Source organism: Monodelphis domestica, chromosome 5, assembly GCF_027887165.1.
Source record: "Monodelphis domestica isolate mMonDom1 chromosome 5, mMonDom1.pri, whole genome shotgun sequence".
NCBI lineage: Eukaryota > Metazoa > Chordata > Mammalia > Didelphimorphia > Didelphidae > Monodelphis > Monodelphis domestica.
Window position 1 is genome coordinate 62,519,897 of NC_077231.1, and position 23,525 is coordinate 62,543,421.

Sequence of the window (23,525 nt, forward strand, 5' to 3'; positions counted from 1 at the left end):
ATAGATAGTGGAGTTATTGAAGATGAGTAGAAAAGGAAGTCACTGAACTTCTTCTATAACTAAAGTTGTATACCTGAGTGACCAGAAAGATAATAATAATAATAATAGCTAACATTTAGACAGCACTATGCTAAACATTTTACAATTATTACCTCATTTTATCCTGATAACAACCCTGGAAGATAAGTGCTATTGTTATTCCCATCTTATAGAAGAGGAAACTGAGGTAAACATGTTAAGTTGTAACAGTTAAAATTTAGGGGAGATGGGGAGACTGAGGCAGGTAGAAATTAGTTTCTCACTGCAAGAAGTATTATATTTTTTAGAGGTTTATTAAAGGTTAAAGATTAAAGAATATACAAGTAAGAAACATGTGCCTAGGCCAGAGGCCTAGACAAAATAACCTCACATCACGCAAGAGCCACGCCTGCTCCAAAACGGAAGTCCAGAAGAGCCAAGAGCCCCTCAAAAGCCTTTGAATCAGCTTAAATACCTTCTCGATCTCGGCCCAGGTGAGATTACAAGGCATTCTGGGGAAGTGGAGCAAAGGCTCATGGGGATTATAGTCCTGTATTCGAGTCTATTTTTTTACAAAGTACTTGCCTGAGATCACCTAGCTAGTAACCATCTGAGGCAGAATTTGAACTCAAGTCTTTCTGATCCTAAGCCCAACATTCTATTTTTTGCACTATCTAACTGCCCTTGATAGAAATGGAGATGTTTGGAAGAAGAATGAGTTTGTGAGGAAAAAATAACAAATTCTTTGTTGTGCTCAGTTGAGTTTGAGAACTGGAGCTCAGGAGAAAGACATGAGTTAAATCCTCTCTTCACAGAGAGGGTCACAAATCTGCTTAATTATACATTCTGGAATTTTATAAAACATCTCTTTCATGGACTTCTAGCTTATGGATCACACTCACTTCCCTGCCTATACCCCTTTAAAAAAATCAATACATTCCAAAATTCTGGTCTGACATTTCTCCTCCAGGATCTTGCAGGTAACATTAGCCATGCCTCAGAATTCTTCTTTTAGGACCCCAAGGACAAAGGTTCATTTAGGACAGATGACATTCACCTAGGATAACTGCATTTTCTCCTATTAGCTCCTCCTTATATTGGCTTTCAACTCCCTTTTAGCCATGTTTCAGTTTGTCCTTTCCAGTCCAAGTCAATTCCTTGGCAGAGAAAACAGGAGCAAAGTAAAAATCAAGCAGATCTGTCTTCCCTCTGTTGTCAATTATAATTGTCCCCCATACCAAGCATCCATCTGTTCCTTCTTTTATTTTTTGCTCCATTATAGATTTAAAAAAACAATAAACCATCTTTCTGTTGTCCTCAGCTTTCTTTATACACTTTGGGGCTACTATTCCTCTAGTGCATTGCTTTGCTTGTGTATTCTTCTTCACATCTATCTTTGCATCTATCTTCTCTGCATTTTAAAAAAATCAAAGCTGGCCAGTGATTTCCCTATGAATACTTGTGAGTTTCTTTTTATGACTTTCTTCTTTTCTCCCCACAGAAATTATTTCCCTGTGTATTTTCAGCATTTCATCTCATAAAAATTTTTTTTATCTTGGGTCTGTTTCCCAAGATGATCAGGGAAAAAAGAAAAAGAACCTATATGTTCTAAAATGTTTATAGTAGCTCTCCTTGTGGTAGCAAAGAACTGAAAACTGAAAGGCAGTCCACCAGTTCGAGAATTGATGAACAAGTTGGCCTGTGAAAGTGATAGAATATTCATGTGTCATAAGAAATGATAAGATCAATTTCAAAAAATCATGGAAAGACCTACATGAAATTATGAAATAAGTAGAACCAAGCGAATATTCTATATAGCTACATAATTCATGTTTGAAGAATAACTGTGAATATCTAACTCCAGAGAAAGAATTGATAAATAGAAACATAAAAGACATTGTTTAATATATGTATATTATTTTTATGAATTGATATCTTCTCTAGCACAGGGAGGGGAGAGAAGAAAATTCCTGGGAATTTTGATGTAACTAACAACAAATAAAATGTTTGAAAAAAGGAAAAATATTTTTATCAATGCCTTTTGTTTTTCATACTTGTCATTTCCAGAATTAGACACTGCTCCACAGAATTCCATAAGAAAAAAATAGCTAAGGAGAACTGAAGAACTTCATAATAACATGTGGTAATACATGTAATGTAGTAGTCTTTCAGCTCTATTCAAAGAAAGTATCCAACCTCTAAGATAAAGATGGATTGTTACATTTCATCTTCATCTTAGTTCAGTGACCTTTTAGTATTCTTTTCATCTATATTATTACAGATGAGTTATATTGTCCAGTTCATAAAAAGCTTGAATTCCTAAAATCTGTCATTTCCCACAGTGCAATAATTTTACATGGCATTCAGTACCCAGATTGTTTAAACATTCCCCAATTGATGGGCACCAAATTTTTTGTCCAGTATTTTTGTTAACCACAAAAGTGACATTATTCAATTTCTAAGATCTTACTATCGCTTCTGGTCTGATTTTCCCTCTATAATTTTAGAAGAAGATATTCTACCAATTCCATATCTGAACCCTTTGAAATATGTTCTCTCAATCAAGGGTGCATTTCAAATGATTCTTGACTGTCATCTTTTTTTTATTACAAATTTGAAAAATGAGTGGCCATATTCCCCCAAGGTTCTTGTCATTTTGGGAAACTAGTGAACACATGAGCCTCATAGGAAGGAATATTCACTTAAGCAATAGGCAAGGTGAAACCAAATTGTTCAAATCACTTGCCTAGTGTCACAAAGGTACCAAATGGAAGAATTGTATATCATAATAAAATCATTCCTTAGTTGATAAATGGTCAAAGGTTATCAATAAGCAGTTTATAGAGGAAGAAATAAAACTGTCAATAGCCATATGCTGATAACTCTAAATCACTAATAATTAGAGAAATGCAAATTAAAACAACTTCAGGGAACTACATCATACCCCTCAGCTTGGCTAAGCAGACAAAAGTGGAAAATGACAAATGTTGAGGGGGAAGGTACTAATATACTGTTTACTGAGTTGTGAACTAGTCCTGCCATTCTGAAAACAAGTTTGGAACTATATACAAAAAGTTATTAGACTTGTAAGGGTAAGATTAGGAGTTTTGACAAAATAAGAGAGCAACTTTTAATAATTTAAGTTTTAATGAGAATACAGTAGAGTTGTAAATTATGACAACTTAGTTTAATTAAAATAGAGATAGTAAAAGAACATAGTAAAATGAGTATAGTAAAGGAGAGCACTATAGGAAAGAGGTAGAGAAAGAAAATTTCCTAATATCTATGCTAGTTGTCCTATAACTACCTATAATTACTACCTAAAACTGGCTCTACTTAACTATAACTGCTGTTAGAGAAAGTCCAGCTGATCACCCTTCAGCTCAGCTCACCAGGCAGAAGATATATATATATATCTTACACCCACCAATTCACCACCAGCAACCAACCCCCCATGACTGACTCACAACCAATAGCCAACTTCCCCGCAACTGCCAGCCCTGTCAGCAACTGACCCCTTTTATACCCTTTTTCTATCTCACTTCCTGTCTCTATGGTTTCTCCTTCCTGTCTCTATGAGTTTCTACTTCCTGTCACTGTGAGCTGGTTAATCCCTATACATCTCTATGGTAAGAGAACTTCTAGGTCCCTCGTTAAATTAAAAAAGGAATAAAGAACTCCTTTTTACAACCCCCCTATGATCCATTGGGTAGCTAATCTTCCCAATAGAACAGTTAAACATATCTAACTTATACTTCTAAACATCTTCTAAAGATGCCTATAATATTACACTAACTAATAGAAAACTAAAATAATAATAATAAGGAAAAGGGAATAAAAGAGAAAGAAAGCAAAACCAATGGTAGGTGGGCGCATTGACAAAAAGCCAATTGGGAGCAATCCCCTTTGGCATAAGAAGTTTATATTCATTAAATGTATTCAGCCCCCTTCAGTTCAATCAATACTTCCCACAGTTCACTTTAGATCTTGTGATGCACTGTAGGTTTCTTTATGGCATCTTCTTAAAACAGTTCACTTTTCTTGCTTCAGGGAGTTAATACTAAAATTCCTCTCAAAAGATTTCAAATCTTAAATTTTACAAAATGCAATTCCCAATTACAAATAATTACAAATTATAATGACAAATAGTACAATCCTAAATCTTAGAATATACAAATATTATACTCTATGGAAAATAAGAACCTAGAGATATCAGTTTAAATCTAACAGATACTACATAAAAAAGTATACCATCAATTCCCCCCTGAGGTTGACCAACACTTATAACACTTTGTAACACTTATCATTTACTTATTTTAACTTTTCTCTAGTCCTTTTAAAGTATAATAATAATAATTTCTAAACAGAATACATGCCAGTACACATATTAAAACAAAGTACAAGTTCTATAATATAAACACTTACCCATTGGCTAATGGATGCCTAAACTCATTCTATTGCAAAATCAAAAAACTTACTAATAGTGGTATCATGCTTCAGGTATGAGGAAAATTAAAATATCCTATTTAAAAAATAAAAATTCTGGAGTTCAATGTTAGTGAAAATAGTGTTCCATTGTCTCTGTTGTTTTACCTTCAATGCATGTGGCAGGACACAGTCAATCAATTTCTATGGAAGGTACTCATTTTACATGGGAGCGATGTATCTATGAGGTTTCTTATAGCTGTTGAAATGGTTAACTATACTTGGAACGGACCTTCCCAGTCTGGCTGACTTGCCCCTTGTAATATATGGCCAGAAAGGGAGCGCGCGCGCACACACACACACACACACACACACACACACACACACACACACACACACACAGGAAATGGAGGGAGAGAGAGAGAGAGACAGCTGAGAGAATGGAGAGGGGGAAGAGATTGATCTTTCCCTCTCTTCCCTTTGGAGAAAGTAACCAAGTCTTGTCTCCCTGAGGGTCAGAATATGTCTCCTCAGAGAATGATTCTGTGAGGTAGAGGACAAGAAGTGGAAGGAAAAGCCCTAGTAGTATGAACTACTGTTTCCTCCCCCAACCCTGTAAACCAATTTCTTCTTAAGAGGCTAGATGAAATCTTCTGCCTCTGGACACCTCAGGAACACCAACTGCCAGTTCTCTTCAAAACCCTGGATTTATACCCCACCAAGGAGAGATGCTGTTCCTTAGATTAGGCAGTTTGGATGACTGGGATCCAAAGGTTAACCCTCTTTTTTGGGGAGAGGTATGATCTCCCGAAACCTTCAGTCCCCTTTACTGCTACTTGTAACTGACTCAGACCTAGCTCTAGATTAATTTATAAATTTATTAGGACTTAAAAGGGAGGAGTAGGAAGGGTATCAATTAGGTAGGAGGGTGAACAGGATGCCCTAACTCTTGTTCCCTCTGGCATATCTGCCCACTAAGGTCTTGGGGTCCAAGGCTGGGGAAAGTCTTGATCCCTCTTTCTGCCAGCTACCTGTGGTCCCTACTCCTAGCTAACTAGCTTCATTCAGGAGTCCAGGAATACATTAGGGAGAATCTCTGTAGATGGCTTCCTTCCAAAGTCCCATCCACAATATCCTCTGAGAGCTATGTGTTGTTGTTAAGAGTGGAGCAAGAGATGTTCAGGGGTTCACAGGAAACCTGTTGATCCCCAGAGAGATCTTAGCTTCCCAGCTTAGGAAATCTGTCCCCTTCCTCTGGCTTTCAGCTGAAGGAATGGAGGAGGTGGCAGTTTTTGAGTTCTCTCAGGTTCTGTTCTCTCACTGGAATCTCGGGGTTTCTTTTTCTCTTCTTGCACCTTCCCCATGTGAGCTGCTCCTTGCACCACTGGATTAGGTTCCTCTCTTACACCCTGTGCACTGGAAGTTCTTTATATCTACTTTGTTTCCTGGGTTAAGATCATGAAGAGAAAAGTCTATAGGTCCAGCTTGTGCTATAGCTCTGGATTCTTGAAGTTCTCTTAATTTTATTTGTAAATCCCATATAAGGAAGCAATATAAGTATCTCTGTATACACTAGGGAAAAAAGGCTTAAAAAGTTAGAGTTAATTCAGGACCTTCTAAGACAGAGAGTTTTGCACGGCAGTATCTGGAAGCTCCAGTGTCTAAGAGGCAATCATAGTAAGTATTTCTAACTTTCAAGGTTACATGAGTTCATTACAATGTAGGGGAGAATGAACTGGGATAACTGGTATTAAGATATCAGTGTCTGGGAAATCAAAGGTTTCATTCTCTGATTCTGGAGTCCCTTCTCCCTACCTTCATGAAGGTCCTTGGCCATTTCAATGAGGTTTCTCTCATTGAGGGGGATTTTCATACTGAGTGTTGTGTGGACAAGCCCCATTTCGGATATATTATTGTAATGTATCATTTGCCTCCATTCAGATTAGTATTTCTAAATGCATTCCTATTATTGATATTATTTCTATAATTGTTATTATTTCTAAAGTTGATATTCCTAGAGTTCCCACTATTTCTAAAATTTATGTTATTGAGTACCTGGTTCCAGTTTCTACAGTTTAATATTACAAGACCACTTTTTTCCAGAGAACTAACACACTGGTGGTTGATTTATGTATTCTTGCAATGAGGCTATGGCCACTGCTCGATTTGCTTTTTCTCTTTAGATTTCCTCCTTTAAACTTTTAATTTCTCTACTTAATGTCTCTATTACGTCACCGTTCTCATCTTTTTCTTTTCATAGCCATTAAATACATAAACTGCTACTCTCCTCAGTTCTCCAAGGTCTGTATCCCAGTTTGGACAATTGGTATTAAAATAATATTTGACCACTTTACAACAGTTTTTCACAAACTATCTCCTTATTTGTCTGACATCCCTTTCTCTGGCAAGATCCAGGTCTATATATCTACCTCCCAACTGTTGTAGGGGTATTTGGGAGTGGATGCGATTTGGGTATAGATGCGATTATCTGAATTACTTTGAGCCAGTATCAAGGTTTCTACACCGTGAGTGAAAGAGCCTAACAGACAGGCTGGATCAGATAGAGCCTATTCTGGGATCAGTACACAGATAACCAAAGTCACAGTAAATGGGAAGTGTACTTTATTTACAAAGGGAGAGGTTAAGAGGGAAAAGGGAAAATCCCTGATGCTAATTTTACTAGCTAAGTATTCCCAAAATCTACAGCCTTCTCATGAAGGATCTTCTGAGAGTTGTTTTCCTACTCTTATCTCCCTGTCCTAGCTAAGCTGTAAAACCACAGTCCCTGTTCTATATATCCTGCACTAAAATCCTTTCTTGGTTGTTACTAGAGATACTAGTCTTGTTAGATTTAAAATGGTTGAAGGCCTTAAACTGTAACAGTTAAAGGAGTGATGTTGTAAACTGTAGTGAGTTAAAAATGGTGGAAGATATAAATTGTGATAGATATAAGAGAAGGTGAGTGAATTTGACTGCAGAAAATATGTTTTCACTACAGTGTCTTGGTTTTAAATCAAATATAAGGTGGTCGCCAGGGAAATATTCCCAATTATTCAAATACCCAAGTCAACTGGGTTTTATAGAGATTTTAATTAATACAAATGTGGAATTAAAGAATAGAGAGAAAAGGAAATAAGTATGAAGGGCCTTAAGCCAACATGGCCTAGACCTGAGTCTTAAGAGAGAGAGAGAGATCAGTCAGTCAGTCCTTTAACACTTACCACAAGGTCTGTCTAAGCAAGGATTCTAGTGACACCGGGCCAGCTCCTTCTCAGCTGACTTCACCAGAGAGAGTTCCAGCCAGAGTCCTCCTTAAAGAGCCTTCCAGCCAGAGACTGTTCCAAAGGGCCTCTCTCCAGAGCCTCCAGAGGGACAGAGTCCCCTCAGAGGAGCTCCAGCGAGACCTCCTTAGAGATTGTCCTCCAAGAGCTTCCCTTCTCCAGAGCCTCTCTCAAGAGATTCTTCCCAAGCAATCCTCATCAGAGATCCTCCAAAAGGATTTCTCTCTCAAGAGATTCTGTTTTTTCTTATATAGGGATTTTTCTCCTATGTCACCTCCCCTAAGTCCTTACATCTACCAATCATTGTAGACGTTTTCCAAAGGACTACCCATCTGAATTCCTGCTAAGTCAACAAATTTCCTCAGTAAGTCTGAACCAGTGAAAACACAGCTGAGTCAACTAATCTCATTAAGAGAAAACTTGCCCGACCCTTTTAGGTACCTAGCATCTCATTGTATCAATTCTAAAAAACAGGCATGGCTCAAAGAATTCCTTGCCTTATTATAAGCATGGGTCCAAGTACTTTCTTTGTTTAGCAAGGAGTTTTCTCCCCTAAAGCAGTCTTAAGTATGGGTGGAGTAGAGGTCCTCCCATAGCAAGGAGTTTTCTCATCAAAATGGGGAATATTCCCAGTCCAATGGGGAAATTTTTAACATTCACAAGTCTGAGAAATTTCAAGATTTACAGTCTATAATATATCAGGCAGGGATCCAGAGAAAAGGTCCCACGTCCAGATGGTCTCAGACCTCTTCTTACTGACAGTTTGATGTTGATACAGGATAGTGACAGGCTCTTAAAATCTTCTTCCAGGACACTCAGCATAAGGACAGCAACACAGGCAGCAATAAGGATAGGGTCAAACCCTCAGGATTTGGCATCCACTCTTTCAAGTTTCAAATTCAGAGAGACAGAAAGACTCAACAGTCTCTTGAGTTTTCAGCTTAACTCCTCCCTGCAGCATTCCAGAATATTACCCTGCTGGTCTCATGCCTCTGTCCTCTGCAAATGTTCATTTTTCTACTAAATTTATCTCTTCCTTTTAACACAGCTCAATGTCTATCCATCAATTGGGACAGATTTTCATTGGGGTTTTGTTTAAGATTTTCATTTTGTTCATGTACCAGGTCTATCAGAGCAAGCTCTCATTGCGGTTAATAATGCCTCTCTAGCCTGGCATAGTCTTGTGTAATCTTGCTCATTGTTGGGGTTCCATTTTGGGTCTTATGGAGGCCAATGAACTGTTCTTCCCTGAACCTGATTGAAAAGAGAGATGATTTTATTTTTCTCTCTGTCAAAAAAGCTTGGAGCAAATTTTCAATATCCTTCCAGGATCATGTGTGCAAAAAAAATGCTCTCTAGCTTTTTAATAATCCCAATTGGATCATTCTCAAAAGAAGGGATATTTTGCTTGAATCCCTCAATATCTTGTGGGGGGAGGGGGGTGAATGATGTATGATACCTTAGCGAAATTACATTTCCTCTCTTATTAAAGGTTGGTATTTCTTTTAAGGGGAATAGGCCTGTAACTGAATTATTTTTGGTTTCTGCCTATTGGTTGTTTTTTTTTTTTGAGTTGCCATAGAACAGATAATGGATGTAGGCAGGGAAATAGGTTGAGTGGGAGGAGTTTGAGTAGATTTAGAGATAGTTAGAACAGGACAAGGAGTTTAGGTGGTTTTAGTATGAGCAAAATTGCGTGGAGCAGGGCTGGACAGAGACTGAGTCAGCTCTAATGATGAGGGAATGTTAAGAGATAAATCTCTCTTCTTACTTTGGGGATTTCTCAAGCTTTTCTCAATTTTTTTTATATAAGTCTTGAGATTCCCCAGACTCTTCTCCAGCTTCTTTTCAAGGTCACTCAAGTTATTTTCTAGTTTTTCTTCGAGGTGAGCTTTTAGTTCAGCAAAACTATTGTTCTGTTTCTTCCTGAAGCGGAATAGGCAGAATTCTAAGCCTCCTGTCACTATAAGTATGGCTAGGAATAGTGCTATATAAGGTCACTGTGTAATATTCTGTTGTATAATAAGCCATTTTAGATAGACAAGAAACAGTATCACAATTTGAACTAGACTACTCAGAATCATAGTTAATTGTTAATTTTGTTTTTTGTAGTTCTACTTTCTGTCAATAGATGGTGCTTTTTAACATAAAGGATCAACAGCTGTAACAGAATTAACTGCTAGGAACTTGACTTAGAGATAGTTTCAGTAAAAAGAAAGGAAAATGATCAGAAGATTGAGGGGTTGACTCCTACCTGGCTCGCCAATTAAATGTAAGGTTTAAATTAGGAGTTTTGACAAAATAAGAGAGCAGCTTCTAATAATTTTAAGTTTTAAAGAGAATATAGTAGAGTTGTAAATCAGTATTATCCCTTTAAGCCAGAGAAAAGAAAACTTCTAGCAGCCTTTAACAATTAACAATTTAGTTTAATTAAAATAGAGAGAGTAAAAGAATAGAGTAAAATTAATATAGTAAAGGAGAGAAATATAGGAAAGAGGTAGAGAAAGAAAATTTCCTAATGTCTTTACTAGTTATCCTATAATTACCTATAACTACCTGTAATTACTACCTAAAACTGCCTATATTTACCTATAATAACAACCGCCCCACAAAGTTCCAACCTATTCCTGTCTAATCAAAACCAACCCCATCAGTGTTTAATCCAACCCCAATTAGTTCTGTCAATGAAGACCAGCCACCTTCCAATTGTAAAGGGTGAAATTATGGCTGAGACTGAATATATAATTAATTTAGGTTGCCAAGGATTTTATTTATAAAAATACTAATGAAAAACCCAAATAATAAAATACCCAAGTCAGCTGCCAAATTTTATGGTGATTTAATTGATATAGTAGAGAAGATTAAGAAGAAGGAAGAAGGAAAGTGTGAAGAATTTCTCCCCCTCCCCCCCCACCTGGCTGGTATGGGGGTGGGGGTTGGCGTGAGGGGGGGAGATTAGAAGATCTAGAAAGTAAGGGTTTGGAGTGTGAAGGAGGAAGGAATCAACCTGAACTCCAAAAAGGGTCTCAGCTGAGATGCCTGAACCTAAATCATGTCAAGGACAAAACTCACCGCCAAAACCCAGACAATAACTGCCACCACTCCCAAGATGTCGAAATACCTAGCACACTGCCAGCCAGAGTAGCCTCTCCAGGGAAAGAGGAAGGGACAGGAAGTGCCGTGCCTTATATGGACATTTTTTACATCACTTTTCTACGTCTCATCTGTACCAATGAGGACTTAGCTTGACTTAGGACAGCCCAGAAATTTGTCCTTTTTTCTGCACATGTCTGTTGAAGGCCATTCCTTAGATAATTAAATCTTGAGTTTGATGCAGACCTTCAAAATCTTGTTAAATAAGAAGAGAGGAGAAATGTAGAGTTTCCAAGACCTGATTCTGCTATTCCAAGTATCTCTCTTGTTATTGATCAGGAAATAGCTAAATCAAATCTTCTAAAGAATGGTCTGATTAGGGTGGAATAGTTTTAAAATTCACACAACCCAGAAAAGGTCAAAAAGCCCTCTCAGTAAGATCAGGCCTGCCTTTATATTCTAGCAACTAAATGCCAACCACCAACCCAACACATGGCTAGCAACCAACTTCCCCGCAACTGCCAACCCTCACTGTTAGCAACCGACTCCCTCAAATCCCCTTTTTCTACCTCATTTCCTGTCCCTCTATGGTTCCTTCTTCCTGTCTCTATGGTTTCTCTTTTCTGTCTCTATGCTTTCTACTTCTTCTCACTGTGGGCTGGTTAATCCCTGGGAAAGTTACTTAACTCTCATTGTCTAGCCCTTAATACTCTTCTGCCTTGGAACCAATACACATTATTGATTCTAAGATGGAATGTAAGGGTATTGTTTTTTAAAGACGAGTAGAATAAAAGAACTTTCATCATATATGGAAAGAACAAAAGAACAAAACTTCTGTCTGTAGCATTTAAATTAAATGTGCAATACTTCAAGTATTATTTTTTATAAAGTTTATATCTGACAAAATAGAACCATGTTACTAAGTTTTTTCTACCTGCTCAAAAAGCCCACTCCACCAAAGCCATTTAAGGAAGGAAAAAAGAGAGAGATGGAACTCCACCAAATTTATCTCCTATCTGTGGTGATATAATGACAGGAAGAGAGTAGGGTGCTGGGAATCATAGTTTTTAGGGTAACAGATTCAAATTATATACATCATTGAATTAGACAATCCTTTATAAATGTGACACTGACATATGTATATATTAAGCACTGATATATATTAACTATATGAGGCTGGAATGACTAAAATTTGTTGTTAAGTTAAATAAAGATTTTATGTTTCTATATTTAACTATTTGCTTTTTATGAAATTGTACATTAATAACTAAATCTTTTATTAGTTTTTTACTTGAAACCAGAACTCACAGTTCACTGTGATCAAATATTTCTCAGTATTAAAATACTTAAGTTATTGAATCCATATATGTAAAACTCTCTTTTTGAGAACTTTAACTTTTGGTTCAAAAATCCCTTGTTTGTTGGGATAATACATGCTCTTCTTGATTCCTACTTTTCTTTATTCTAGGTCATTGACCTTGGCTCTGGTAAAGGCTATCTAAGCTCCTTTTTGTCCATGCAGTATGGCTTAAAGGTTTATGGAATCGATTCCTCAAATGTCAACACTCATGGAGCTAAGGAAAGGAACAGGAAATTGAAGAAACACTGGCGAGTCTATCAAACAAGGTCAAGAGCTCATATCAGTAGCCTGGTTTTAGAGAAGGCAGAAGAAAATACAACCCTAGATGAACAGAAATGTAAAGCAAATATCAAAGAAAAGCTCTTAAGTATCAACAATAGTCTTACAACTCAGCACACAAGCTCTATCTCAGATACAGTTCTGCCAGGTTTCACAGACACAAGGCAAACGGAAAATCACTCTGATCCTCTGCCACAAAGTGATGGCAACTTCCTTCTGGAAAATAAATGTCCTCTTTTAAATGTTTTGCCTATTGATGCCATAGAACTTACTTCTCCAGCCACTAAAGACTACAAGAAATTTTCTGAAGAGCATAAAAGGAGGAAAAATACAGTACCCAGCAAGGACCAAGCAAAGGAGTCAAATGAATCAAGCATTTATTCACCTTTAACCTCTTTTATCACTGCAGAATCTGAACTTCATGACATCATTACAGATTTGGAGGTAGGTAAATATTAAAATTGATATTTGTTTTAAAATTTGTGCAGTTTAAAAAAAAACAGTAGAGTATATAAGCTTTATGTAGGATTGTCATCAGGTTAATTTTTTAAAAGCAGAGTAAAAGACATCTAAATTAATCTTTCCTGAGTCTGATAAACCACAGTCGACTGGAGCACATTCCAAGTTCAGGACCTTCCATGGAGAATGAATCGATTCCAGGTCACTTAAATCAAATTGAAAGGAGAACAAAAATATCTCAGTTGTCAGAGAGCCACTTGGGATTTAAACTTCAATAATCTTTGATTCTTTCCTCTCACTCATTCCCCACTTGCCAAGCCATGTTTATTCTACCACCTAAATATCTCTCTCAGTGGACCCTTTCCATTTATACTGCCTTGTCCCCAATCAGACCCTCCTTACTTCTCACCTGGACTATTGAAATAAATGTCTTTACTAGTCCTTGTTATTCCCCAGCCTTTCACTCAGGTTCTTAACCTTTTTTGTTTCATGGACCCCTTTGTGGGATCACATTTTTAAATACATAAAACAAATAACCTATTCTATTAATTTTTTTTCCTACTCAAGTTTACCAACCTCCATGAAATCTACCCACTGTATACCAGGTTAAGAACCCCTGCCTTAATCTCTTTGTCAAGAAAACCTCAGCTGGGTCAGGAAGATTCTGCAGGACTGAAAACAATGGAATAACAGTAAAAGAATGAGAACTAGATACGGAATGACTTTGCAAATTCATTAGATAATTGACTTGCTCTTCTGGTCCTCAGTTTCCACACTTGTAAAGTGAGGGTATTTTGTTAAAACAAGAGACAGACAGACAGACAGAGTATAATGAAGAGGGATTTGAAAAATATTTAAGTCCTTTAGCCTTAAATTAATTAAGCAATCACAAGGAAAATGTATTTTGGTGGGATAACTTTTACATATTTCACATAATTTAACAAAGAGTGGAAATTCACATTCAATATTATTTTTAGATTTTATGTTAAAATCCCACTTTCTATATGATAGGATAGTTCTGTGATCCTGGGCAAATCATTTAACCTCTAGGTGCCCTGGACATCTGTCTTAAAACTATGGGTAGCAGAGAAAATATGAAACTTTCTTCAATGATAAGTGCTATATTTAAGTCATCTAGTTTGCTTCATTTTATGGCTCGGCTTGTAGTCTGGTGAGTTATTATATAAATGCCAGTGGTTGGGAGTATAGACATAGTAGAGCTAGACTTATCATCATAGGATCATGGTTTTCACATCTAAGATCATCAGCTCATGGATATAGAATGAGAAAGAGATCTTGTTAAAATGACTTTAACTGAAACCCAGTGTTCTGTTTTCAAATCCAGGATTCTTTCCACTGTGTGATGCTATATTATTATTAATTAGGAGGGTGGGAGGGTGGGAGGGATCCCAACAGGATTATTCCATATTGTTAACAGATCAGTATTGTCAAGTTTTATATATAATGTATTGCCTATTTTAGTATTTAATTTTTTAAAAACTTCTTTTAGGGAGATTTGGTACTCGCAGAAGTTGACAGTTATATAATTTTTAATATTTAAATTTATTCATCTGGATAGCTTCTTTTTTTTTAACTTTCCTTTTTACTAACAATAAAGTAATGCTCCTCTTTATTTTCTTTGCAAAAGGATTGCATCATGGTGGGTCTGCATACATGTGGGGATCTTGCTCCAAACACTCTTCGAATATTTACATCCAAGTCTGAAATCAAAGGAGTTTGTAGTGTTGGTTGTTGCTACCACCTATTATCTGAAAAATATGAAAAACAGTTCCAAGGTCAGTCATGTTTTTGTGTCCCATTCAAAGATGCTTATAGCTACAGGTTGTTATTTTAGTTTGAGTTATTGGCTGTGTTTTATTCTATTTGACTTATCTTAAAATCAAATCTGGGATACAATCTATTTTTCTAGCACTTTTTAAATATTTAAAAATTTTAACACTTTACTACCAGTATTTTCTTTTATTCCTTTTTGTCATAAGAACATTTTATATTAATACTAATATTTGTTATAATCTTAAAATATTTAAAACTCAACTTTTTTTTCTAAGGAAGAGAGGGGTTACTCATCGCCAATTTTTGTACTTAGTAAAGCAAAGGTTCTCCAAGATAATGCCATCACTGATAGAAAGTTACATGTTTTATTTTAGTATCTTAAGGCATTGAGGTTTTTTTTTTTAATTTTCACGGAAATATTGGGTTTTTGCATATTCATTAAAAATAATTCTCAATCTATTGCTCTAATAAGATTTTAAAAGCAGAGTAAAATATTTGTATATATAAAATTTATATTATCTTATTAATATTTGGCTTTATCTAACAAAACTTTGTATCAGTTGGCCAGTCAGAAAGTATTTATTACAAGTTAAAGAACTCCGAGTTTAAAATAAAGTTGGTTAGGAAGAATAGTGATAAATCAGTGGTTTTAAAACTATATAGTTGTGCTTCCATTTTTTTACCTCCCCCCACCCCACTTCCCCAAATCATTATATTTATGCTTATTTTTCACAAAATATGTTTTGAAAGTCAAATTTGTCCAAATAAAAAAGATAAGGGGCTGGATAAGGGAAGGGACATTTGTTAAGGACCTATGTGCCAAGCTCACTGTGCTAAGCAATTTACCTATATCACTTGATTACTTTTGTTCTTTATAGTAATGCTATGCTTTGGTATAGATGCTTTTGTGATTCCCATTTTACAGTTGAAGAAATTGAGACAAACAGAAGTTCAGTGACTTGCTAGGGTCATGTAACTAGAAAGTATCTAAGGTCAGATTTGAATTTGGGTTTTTCAGACTTCAGGTCTAGGTCACTATCCACTTAGTCCTCAGTTGCTTTAATAAAATGAAGAACAACAAGAATTTTTTATAATATTTGTAATGGTATGCAAGTCTATTTCAAAATGCAATAAAACTTGACAAAGTGATATTTCTATATTGGTAACATTTACAATTTCCATATTCATAACATAAGAATAATATCAAGATAATGTGTACACTTTGGGGTATAAATTTTCTCAATATGTGGTATCATAAATTATATTCTCATTCATTAATCTTTTTCAACCAATTCAACCAATCAACCATATTGATATGTTGTTTTGTAACAGCTACAACAGAATTGATATTTCACATTAACTTAGCATAACAACTAATATTAAAATTTAGAAAATAGTAAAATAATAAAGAATAAAATCACTGATAAATCAAAGAACATTTTACCCACCCACAGCAAAAATGTAATTAATATTTTTAGGATCAAACATTTGTTACAACATGCTATCTTAAAGAAAGTATTAACTTTTTTTTTAGATTTCATGAGACCAAATTGGTTATATTTCTCTATGGGAAATGGGTTATTTAACCATTCATATTTATCTATACATGTCTTCATCTTTCAAATAAAAGAAAAACAACTTCTATGGACCTATCAAATGATTACTTTTCTTCTTTTTCATTTTAGTGAAGCTTTTTTTCAATTGGAAAATATATCAAAACATTTTTCTGCAAATTTATTATCCATACTTCTGAGTTTTTCATAGTCACTTTATCTGTCAGGAGCATTCTGAATTTGAGAACTTTATATTGATTTGTTTAGAGTTTATAGATTTTTAAAAATACCTAGTTTCAAAAATATCATATTTAAGGGGTCATTTTTGTTATAAGTAATTTTTATCCATTTTTATGTTTACTGCTTTGAAAAATGGCAATTTCTTCTTTGAAGTCAATCATCCTTTGAAATACTTGGGTATGAAGGTTCCAAGTGTTTGCAAAATAGAGAAGTGCTATTTAATATAGTATCTGACCTTCTTTATTGCACCACTTTACAAAGAAATTTCTTTCAGTAGTCTGTTTGGTCTTTTAGAACAGTGTCACAGCTTGATGACTTATCTGTGGCTCCTCACCCATACTTCTCACAAGTGACAAAGACATCAAATATGTCCAAGTTGCACGAAAGATCACATTTTTAATTAATACTTGAGTGTTGTCCTGGCATCCATTGGGTTTTATCAGTATAGAGGACAATGCAGTTCTCCCATTATAGTTTTCATTTTTAAATCCACCAATTACATTGAAAATATCTCTTGATGGGGCCTTGTTATCAATAGTTTTATAAAGTAAAACATCTTTCCTAACATCAGTTGCAACAACACATCATTCCAATGAAATCAAATGAATATTGTTTTTACATCTGTTACCTCATTCATTTACAGTGTAAATAGGTTTTCACACATGTGGTCAATTCTCCTTTCTTCTTATTCTCTGGAACTAGAACCAAAATTCAGAGCTGGATGGGGCTTATAGGCTTCACCATATGGCCAGGAGGGTCCAAGACACCAAAAAGGTTAAGAACTGTTTATCTAGTTCAGCCTTCCATTTTGCAGGTAAGAAAATTGAAGCCCGAAGAGGAGAGGGTGAAAATGATTTCTACCAAAGTCATTCAACTAATTGACAGAACTTGTACCATAATTGAAGCTTCTTGAGGATAGGAACTGTTTTTGACTTTCTCAGTTTCCTCTGTGCTTAGTACAGTGCTTAGTTTATGGTAAATACTTAATAAATACCTTTGTTCTAACTGATTAGAACACAGGTTTCCTGTCTGCTAGCCTAGTGTTCTATTCATTATATCATGGATGATAATTTGTATTAAAAGCAGACGCCTCTAAGAAAGTTAGTGAGGAAAGACAACTAGTTCTTCACCCCCAATGATGACATTTCATGGGATCATAGACTTAGAGCTGTCAAAAATATGTGATGGACTAAGACAGCTATGTGGCTCAGTGGATCGAGATCCAGTCTTGGAGAAGGGATTCAAATCTGTCCTCATACACTTCCTAGCGGTGTGACCCTGGCTAAGTCACTTCACCCCAGTTGCCTACTCCTTAACATTGTTCTGTCTTGGAAGCAATACTTAGTATAGATGCTAAAACTTCTAGGTAAGGATTTTTTTTTTTTAGTGACAGGCTGCTATTGAAAGCTGAGTTTACCACTCAAGGTATTCAAGTGTCGATTGACTTAGCACTTATTCATGTATTTTAGAGGACATTCATGCTTTAGGCTCTTACCTCTGGACTGTATAATCTTTTCTACTCCTTTTCCCTCTAAAACTGTATGATCACCACCTTGTACCATGTTCCCTTTTCATTCATACCCACCTGCCTCTAGTCTCTCTTAACTTTGTTTTCTCAGCTGTTTTAAACTTTGAAACAGGCAACGAAATCCTTTGGGATGTAAATATGAGTTATTAATAGTCTACCACAGTATAGTTGAATTTTTCTTGGTATGCATACCGCTACATTTTATGAAGATATTTGCTATGTAAACAATATGTGTTGTTTCACATGAATGTGTTTACACAATAGACTGTGGTAGACCATGGAGGTGGTCTGTCGTGAAAATATAAATTTCCAAAAATACCTCAAAACTCACTGAGCCATTATGGAATACTGAATTTATAACATGTGTTTTAAAAACTGCTTTTAAATATTTATAATTTAAAAGCTCTTGGAAGTAACCCCTAGAAACAGAGATTAGAAATGATTCCATTTGCAAGCTTTTTAGAATACATATTTTTCCAGACTTGACTTAACTTTACCATATTTAACATTGATGGTGATAATTACAATGTGACATTTTGAATTCTTACAACTGATGATTGGAAAGAAACCTTTATGATTTGAAGCTAAGAAATTAGGCTTACCTTCATGTCCAGTAAATTCATGCATTATACTATGACCATCTGCTCATGTAGATAAGTGGCTTAGAACCAGTAAAATTATTCAACAATGAACATTAATAGTCATCAAAGTGGGCTAAACTGTACCATATTCGTAATTCATCAAAAGAATACAAAATCCCAGAAAAAACTGTAGGGTTTATATAGGGGAAATGTGCTTGTAGTCATCTGAGAGTAGCCTTCTCCCAAACAGGTTTGATGATCTCCACTCTTTAGAACTTTCTTATGGTTGTAGAGGGCGGTACCAGCATCTTTCCAGTCCAGGCTCCCAGTCTTATTTCCTTAACTTCTGCATAGCCAATCCATTTACAGGTCTTGTCATTTCTGCCTCCATAACAGCTCTCGTGACTGTGGTCCTCCCTTTCTCTGCTCTCACACAGCCACCACACAACTTCCAGTCCTCATCACCTTTGGCCTAGATTATTGCAAGAGCCCTTAATCCATTCTCCACTCAGCTGCCAAAGGGATTTTCAAATTGTAGGTCTAAGCACGTCACACACACGTCTCTCTACTCAGTATACTCTACAAAATAGAATATTTATAAATATAAAGTTCTTTGTTGATATTTGAAGAGCTTCACAAGTTGGACCTTCCTGTCTTTGCTGTCTCTCCCTCTCAACACAGTCTGGGCTCTGTCCACACTGCCCTTGCTCTTCCTCCTCCAGGGCACTCTATCTCTCCTGGTCCTTGCTACTGCCCCAAACCCCTTCCTGAGTGCTCTTCCTCTTTCACTCCACCTCCTGCTTTTACTGCTGTCTTTGAGACTCAACTCAAATCTCACTTGCTTCAAGGGGCCTTGTCCTGGGTGCCCCATTGCTGGTGCCTTGCCCTCTGACAGTACCTTGTATCTACTTTGTATAGACCTTTTAAAAATCTAGTTATTGGCATTTCTTCGAATCACCCATTCTAAGTATAGTGCCTAGAACTATAGTCACCAATTAACCTAAATAATAGCTGAAATTTAGTAACATTTGAAAAGATTTAAATTAAAGGAGAATGTAATGACTGTTTCTCACCTTTCAGTCCTGTGCTTCTATGGAAATGAAGGGCCATAGTGGCAATTTGGGACTGGGTCATGGCCTCCAGAAATAACAGAAGGCTTATCCTTAAATAGCCTACATTGACATAATACAAACTGTGCTAGAAAATAGTGACTGTGCTACATGTCATTACAGGCAACTAAATACTCAGCGTATACAACTTGAGATCAAACTTACACATCAGAAGTTTCCTACCTTTCATAAACGAAGACAGTAAATCTCTTTTACTACAAATTCAACTTCAAAAGAGACTTGAGAATTCAAGAAATTTAATTTACTACTTTGAGACCTTAGCCTAGTCACAACTTGACCCCCAATTACCCGGACTTGACAGTGGATATTGCCATACCAGATTCTCAGTCTGCAAGCCCTGTGAAATGAATGTACAGTCACTATAGAGGCACAGAGCCTGGAGATGGTGTCTTATGTGAGGAACCTGGAGAGAAGGACATTTCGACTGAGTTACAGAGTGCAGGAAAGTAACTTCCAAAGAGGCCGGAACCATGTTGTTCAAAGCTAGAAGCTAATCTTAGGGATTCATCTTCTTTCCCTAGAGGTTGTAGGGAGCCACTGGAGTTGATGGATCAGAAGAGTGGCATTAATCAGCTCTGAGCCTAAGGATGCCCACTTTGGCAGAAATGTCATAGGATGAACTGGATTTTAAGACAGGGACTTCAAGTAGAAGGCTGTTGGAGTAATCCAGGGGAGACACTTTGCGGCCTGAATTAACACAGTAGCATACAACACATGTTCACAGAGGTGGAAATGGCAAGCTTTGGCAACTGATTTCTCTAAGAATCTTCTGAAAGGAGGAAAAGTACTATAATAAGAGGGATAAGCAGAAAGATGAGTCTTGTCATGAAATGTTGATAAAGAACCATCAATGAAAGAAAGATTTTTATCACTGTTACCACCAGCCTGTCCAAGGGAAAATGATGCCTAAAGCAGACAATAAAAATATCTAGACATAACCTGGCAGTTATAGCTTTTGCTTTCATTTATCAAATAACTATTTTGATAAAAATCAAACTTTCTGGAACCAAATGGCATGAGCCAGTTTCTTCAGGACCTGATTACCTACAGATTTAGAGAGCATTGAGGTTCCAGGCCTAAGGAACTTAGAAAACCGATTCCAGACTCCCCCCAGGATGCAACAGCTCATCAGCCCAGGACCAAAATAGACTTCTAGCTTTACCCATCTTTATTATATTGAGACATCAAAGCTGACCAAAGTTGACAAGAAGGCTATAACTAAATTAAGGCAAGCTGTTATGGCTTAAACACACACACACACACACACACACACACACACACACACACACACACACACACACACACACACACACTTCACACCTATCATTATTAAGTGCCTTCTTTTCTGCCATGACACTGATGGATGAAATTTACATGACTTTGAAGAAAGCTATCATCCTTATCTTTTAACATGTTACAAAGAGTAAGAAGTTATATAGATATAAATTTTTCTTCATTATGCCAATTGTTTGAAGTTATTTGTTTTTCTCAAAGAACTTGATAGAGGTTTGATACAATTTTTTAAATTAATTGTTTGCAGGAAAATAAGACAAACCACATTTAAATCTTAATGAAATAAAATTCACACAGTATAGTAACTATGCAAATTGTGGCATAAAAGCAAATTAAGGAATTTTTAATTGACTAAACATTATTTAAACTAATAAATAAGGAATTACCTGAACATCTAAGAAGGGTCATCCAGTGCCAAATAATACTTCTACATTCTACAGTACTTCTCAAAGACTATTATTTTCACATTTTTGACAGAACATTCAAACAAGGAATGACTGTTCAGTTATAACTTTGCCTCAGGAGGTACTCTATATAACACTCAGTTTAGTAGTCCTCACTTCTCCAAAACTTAATTTATTTGTAACACTCCTTTTAAAACAAAGTATGCCTTTTTTGGAATCCTTTTCATTTCCTTTTATTATATTTATAAGCTTTTAAAAGAAGTTAATAAGTTCATTGAGAGTTTTTATTTATGTGGCTTAAGAGTCCCAAGGCTCCCCTTTCCCTATAAGAAATCTACAATATTTACAGTCTCTAAATGGGCATTTATGAATCCATGATGAGATTGTATTCAAGATGGCACTGCTGAAAGTATTTTTAATACTTTAATTCTTTTTAAATTTAATTCCTTAATAAATTACAACAACAAAAAATGAGTTATCATTGCCATTTCTGAGGAAGGCTCACTTGTGCAGTGAATAGCCATGCAACATGGTCTGCTGCTTGAACCATCCTAGAAACCTTTCAAGGATAGTAGAAGTAGTCAGTCGATGTTTATGAAGACTCTTCTATATGCTAGACTATGTGCTAAGCACTGGAGATGCATTTATGAAAAAGCCAGTCCCACCCCTCAAGAAGCTTACAATCCAATTGGGAAGGTTGGAGGAAAGAGGGTTATGATGGAAAAGTCCAAAGAAATTCAAAAAACTACAGCCAGGTGGGAAACAGAGATGGGTGGCCCGAGCTCCCTTCTTTTTTTTATTTTCCTGGCTTATACATGTATTATCACACAAAACATATTTATACATTATTCCTTTTTGCAATTTTTTGTAATTTTTATAAAATTTTGTGAATAAAACCCCAAAATATATACCCAAATAAATGAGTGATTATATCATACGTTTTCATCAAATCATCAGATCTAAACACTCTGGAGTTAGATAGTATTTTTCACCTTATGTCCTTTGAAATTGTTTGAGATCATTGTCTTGATCAGATCACAGTTGATCATACTTACAACATTACTGTTGCTGTGTATAATGTTCTCCTCATTTCACTTTACATGAGTTCATTTATAAGTGTTCCCCAGTTTTTCTGAAACCATACTGTTTGTCATTTCTTGTAGTACAATAGTATTCCATCACAATCATATACTACAACTTGTTGAGTCATTCCCCAATTGATGAATCTCTCCTTGATTTCCAATTCTTTGCCACTTTAAAAAGAGCTTCTATTAACATTTTTGTATCAATATTCATGAAGGAAATAATAGTTTTCATTCTCAGATTTCCCTCTCCGTAGTTTAGGTAGTAAAATCGTATTTATATAAATATATCTGATCCTAGAGATTTTTTTCATATAGGACTCATTGATAACTTGTTCAATTTCTTTATGATGAGGTCATTTAAGTATTCTATTTCTTCTGTTAATCTTCAATTTTATTAAACTACCCATTGATTTTCAGGATTTCCATTTTGATTTTTAACTGGGAATTTTAAATTCATTCTTCTATTTTTTTTTAGTTGCACATAGTTCTGCTCTTTCTGTCTTTTATTGATATATGTGTTTAGAGACACAAATTTTCCCATAAGTACTACTTTGGCTGTCTCTCACAAATTTTGTTATATTGTATCATTGTCATTGTCCTCAAATTTTTCCTGTGATTTATTCCTTTACCTATCCACTCTTTAGGATTAGATGATTTAATTTCTAATTAATTTTTAATTGCTGTTTCCATGGCCCTTTAATGAATTTAATTTCTTTTACTTTATGGACTGAAAAGGATACTTAGAATATTTCTGCTTTTCTACATTTGATTTTGAGCTTCTTATGCATTAATACCTGGTCAATTTTTGTAATAATATCTTGTTACCACTAAGAAAAGGGTATACACCTTTCTATTCCCATAAATTTTACTCCAGAGTTCTATCATATCTAACTTTTCTAATATTCTATTCATATCCTTGGCTTCTTTCTTATTTATTATATTTTTAGGTTTATCTATCTCTGAGAAGGAAAATTTGAGATTCCTCTAGTAGTATAGTTTTAC

The 23,525-nt window shown here is 35.7% G+C and overlaps 1 protein-coding gene across 2 annotated transcripts in view; it reads left to right on the top strand.

Annotated features, from left to right (window-relative positions):
• METTL25 (methyltransferase like 25) overlaps positions 1 to 23,525 on the top strand; it is a 157,919-nt gene that overhangs the window by 48,312 nt on the left and 86,082 nt on the right. For both annotated transcript variants that reach the window (XR_472405.3, XM_001364103.4), the window contains exons 4-5: positions 12,286 to 12,900; positions 14,564 to 14,711. Coding sequence is in view for 1 of the 2 variants with exons in the window: in XM_001364103.4 (XP_001364140.1) it covers positions 12,286 to 12,900; positions 14,564 to 14,711 (763 nt within the window). In the remaining variant the exon portion in view is untranslated. The remainder of the gene's footprint in view (positions 1 to 12,285; positions 12,901 to 14,563; positions 14,712 to 23,525) is intronic.